This window comes from Aptenodytes forsteri, unplaced genomic scaffold, assembly GCF_000699145.1.
Source record: "Aptenodytes forsteri isolate BGI_AS27 unplaced genomic scaffold, ASM69914v1 Scaffold321, whole genome shotgun sequence".
Taxonomy (NCBI): Eukaryota; Metazoa; Chordata; class Aves; order Sphenisciformes; family Spheniscidae; genus Aptenodytes; species Aptenodytes forsteri.
The window spans coordinates 348,307-351,168 of record NW_008795030.1 but is presented as its reverse complement, the minus strand read 5'-3'; the positions used below and the strand labels follow the sequence as shown (position 1 = coordinate 351,168).

The window sequence follows — 2,862 nt, the reverse complement described above, 5'->3', positions numbered from 1 at the left end:
TGCAAGCACCAGGAGCGTGTCCCCAAGCCCGGGATGGGAGCTGGGGATTGCCGGCCACGGTGGAGGGCAGCTAAACTGGGAGGAGGAGGGCTGCACCAGGTGGTTTTTCCAAATCCAGATGGATCCTGGAGATTTTCCCTGGCTTGGCAATAGCCGGACGCAGAGAACGGCCTGAGGTTGCACTGGAGACACCGTGAACCCCATGATCCCCCCCCTCCCGGGTGGTTAAAGCCTCCCCCTGATCTCGGCAGCGTGCCGGGGGAACACGGGGCGGCTCACCAGGTTCTTGAAGAGCGCGGTGACCTCGCGGGTGAAGACGGCCAGGTTGAGGAAGCCGGTGGAGAGCTCGTGGTTGTTCTGGGAGAGGTGGTTGTTGCCGAAGTTCTCCAGGGCTTCGCTGTACTGCTCCTCGTTCTCCACGTGGGCTGCACGGGGAGACACCGGTGAGGGATGTGGGGTAGCCCTGCAGCACCCCGTCCCTGGGAGACGGCCACATCACAAGGTCCCACCAGCACCCATCACCCGTCTCCCCATCCCTCCGTAGCAGAGCTGGGCTGATCCTGCTGCAGGACAGCAGCGGTGTGCCCTAAACAACCTCCCCAAGGTTCTCGATTTCCCTTTTTACCCCTTTTTAAGCCAGTTTTGGGCACCCTATCGTGTTGCCAGGCTAGCTGGCCAGCCAGCACCCACGGCCACCCAACTGTCCGGCTGCGTCACCCCATGGACAGATGTGACCAGCGTTGGCGGAGGATGGGACCGTCGCAGACCCCGCCAGCCCGGGGATGCCCATCAGCTCTCAAAGCACAACTCACTGAGCCCGGAGATGTGAATGGCTTTCACATATTTCCTGATCCTCTGGAGTATGGCTTGGTCCCCATCCAGGCTCTGCGAAAGCGAAGAAAGAAAACAAACCGAGCTCGTTAGCCCTGCCAAGCGCGGCCACCACTCCCCCCAGCCCAGCTGGCCCTTGGAAAGGCGGCTGCTCTGCCATGCAGATGTGCGGGGCAGCGGCCAAGCTCCCGGGGCTGGGAGAGGAGCCGGAGGCATCTCGGGGACGCTGGTGCCGCAGCGTCCAGCCGGTCCCCTGCCAGGCCTGTGGTCCCCACGGCTTTTGCTGCCAGGCAGGGCTTTGGCTGCCCCCGGAGAGGCGGGTTCGAGCGAGAGGGTAGCAAGGGGTGAGAGGCTTTGCCAGCACACCCAGCGCCTCTTTGGATCTGAGCAGCTTCCAGCAGCCGTGGAAAAAGCCTCCCCGGCTCTCGCAGGGACCGTTTCAACCAAGGAGGGGATGAAGCATCATGTAGCACGAATACAGCAGGCCATCCCCAGCACCCCAGCACGCGTCCCCGCGGCTCAGGGACAGGCACGGTGGGAGAGACCTGCGAGGGTGCCCAGCTCCCCGCAGGGGTGGGGGGTCCCCACGGCAGAGCAAAAAAGGGGAGTCCCCCCCCGCCGATGCCCGACAGGGACCTAAACGACATAAATCCCGCAACGGGGGAACGCAGCTTTCCGCAATCCCCCCCAGCTCATGCAGGGTCTTGGCCGTGGCCCCCAGCACCGCGGACCTCCCCGCAGCCCCCGCCGGCCACATCCTGCGCTCACTCAGAGAGTGTCCCCCGTCCCCAGCCTGGTGTGTCCCCCCCCCGGGTCCTCTCTCCATCCCTCCCTACCCGGGCAGCCCTCATTCACCCCCACCAAGCATCAGGGCAAACTCAAGCCCAACACCAACCTGCCTGCGGCGCAGCCCACAGAGCATTGTAGCCGAACGCACGCCAGCCCAAGCCATCAGGAAAGGGTTAAGGGCGGCTTGGCTGCAGGTACCAGAGGCATGATAACAGGCTGGAAATATTTAGAGGGCGTGAACAGCAAGAAGGGCGAGGGATGAAACCACGGAGGAATTACAATAAAGAGGCTCTCTCTCTCGCTCGCGCTCTCGCTGAAGGTTTTCAGGCTGATGTCAAGGCCGATTTCCTGACAGCGGGGTCAGCCTGGCTTCGGCGCCGCTCTCCAAGGCCCTCCTTGTTGGACGGGATGCTGCGGACAAGCTTTGGCCAGGATGAGCCGGCTGGGAGGGGACCGGGGCCGAGGCGGGAGCCAAACCCCCTGCCCAGAGGGGTCTTGCAATGCCTCTACAATGGGGAGGATGTTGGGGTGCCCCAAAGCCCCCCATGCCCCCTCTCTGCACCAAATCTGGGCACCCCAGGCTCTCCAGAGCCGTGGGCTGGGGCAGAGACATCCCCTGCCTCGGGGGGGGGGATGCCGGGGCTGGATATCTGGATGCTCCAGGCTTACAAACCTGGCGTAGCCTCAGGAAGGGGAAACTGAGGCAGCATGAGATGCTCTGGATGCGTCACCGTGCAAGTGGGAGAAGAAGCTGCTCCGAGTGCCCGGGACGGGGTACCCCATCCCGGTGCCAGCTCACAGCCGCAGGAGGCTGAACGCAGGGAGCGGCGATGATCTGGGGATGGTCACGGGGGCTTTCAGGAACGGGTCCGCGAGACGACCAGTGGGGATGGGGCAGGCAGAGCCGAGAACCGGGGTAGTAAATGCAGAGGAAATCACTGCACAGTGCTGCCCCAACTGCGGGCATCGCTGGCATCCCCGGCATCCCCGATGTACTGGGCCGGCTGCCGGGGACACAGGCCTTGGCTGCACAGGGACAGCCCTCCGGAGCAGGGGGCAGTGATGTCTGGAGCCCCCCACAGCACCCATCACCCCCCGGCCCAGCTTGGGAATGAGGGCTCCCGGTCGGGGGAAGCTGAGGACGTCGGCACAGCGGGGGACGGGAGCACGAGGGATTCCCCGTGGGGATGGAGGAAGGGATGGATACGCACCTGCACCACAGCCACCCGGGCTCACAGCCTG

The 2,862-nt window shown here is 64.5% G+C and overlaps 1 protein-coding gene across 1 annotated transcript in view; it reads right to left on the bottom strand.

Moving 5' to 3' along the window:
• Nucleotides 1-1,047, bottom strand: part of ASAP3 (ArfGAP with SH3 domain, ankyrin repeat and PH domain 3) — a 15,356-nt gene extending 14,309 nt beyond the window's left edge. Inside the window, exons 1-2 of the mRNA XM_019471236.1 lie at nucleotides 813-1,047; nucleotides 280-425 (exon numbers count right to left, since the gene is read on the bottom strand). Of these exons, the coding sequence (XP_019326781.1) occupies nucleotides 280-425; nucleotides 813-1,047 (381 nt within the window). The remainder of the gene's footprint in view (nucleotides 1-279; nucleotides 426-812) is intronic.
• Between the last annotated feature and the right edge of the window lie 1,815 nt (nucleotides 1,048-2,862).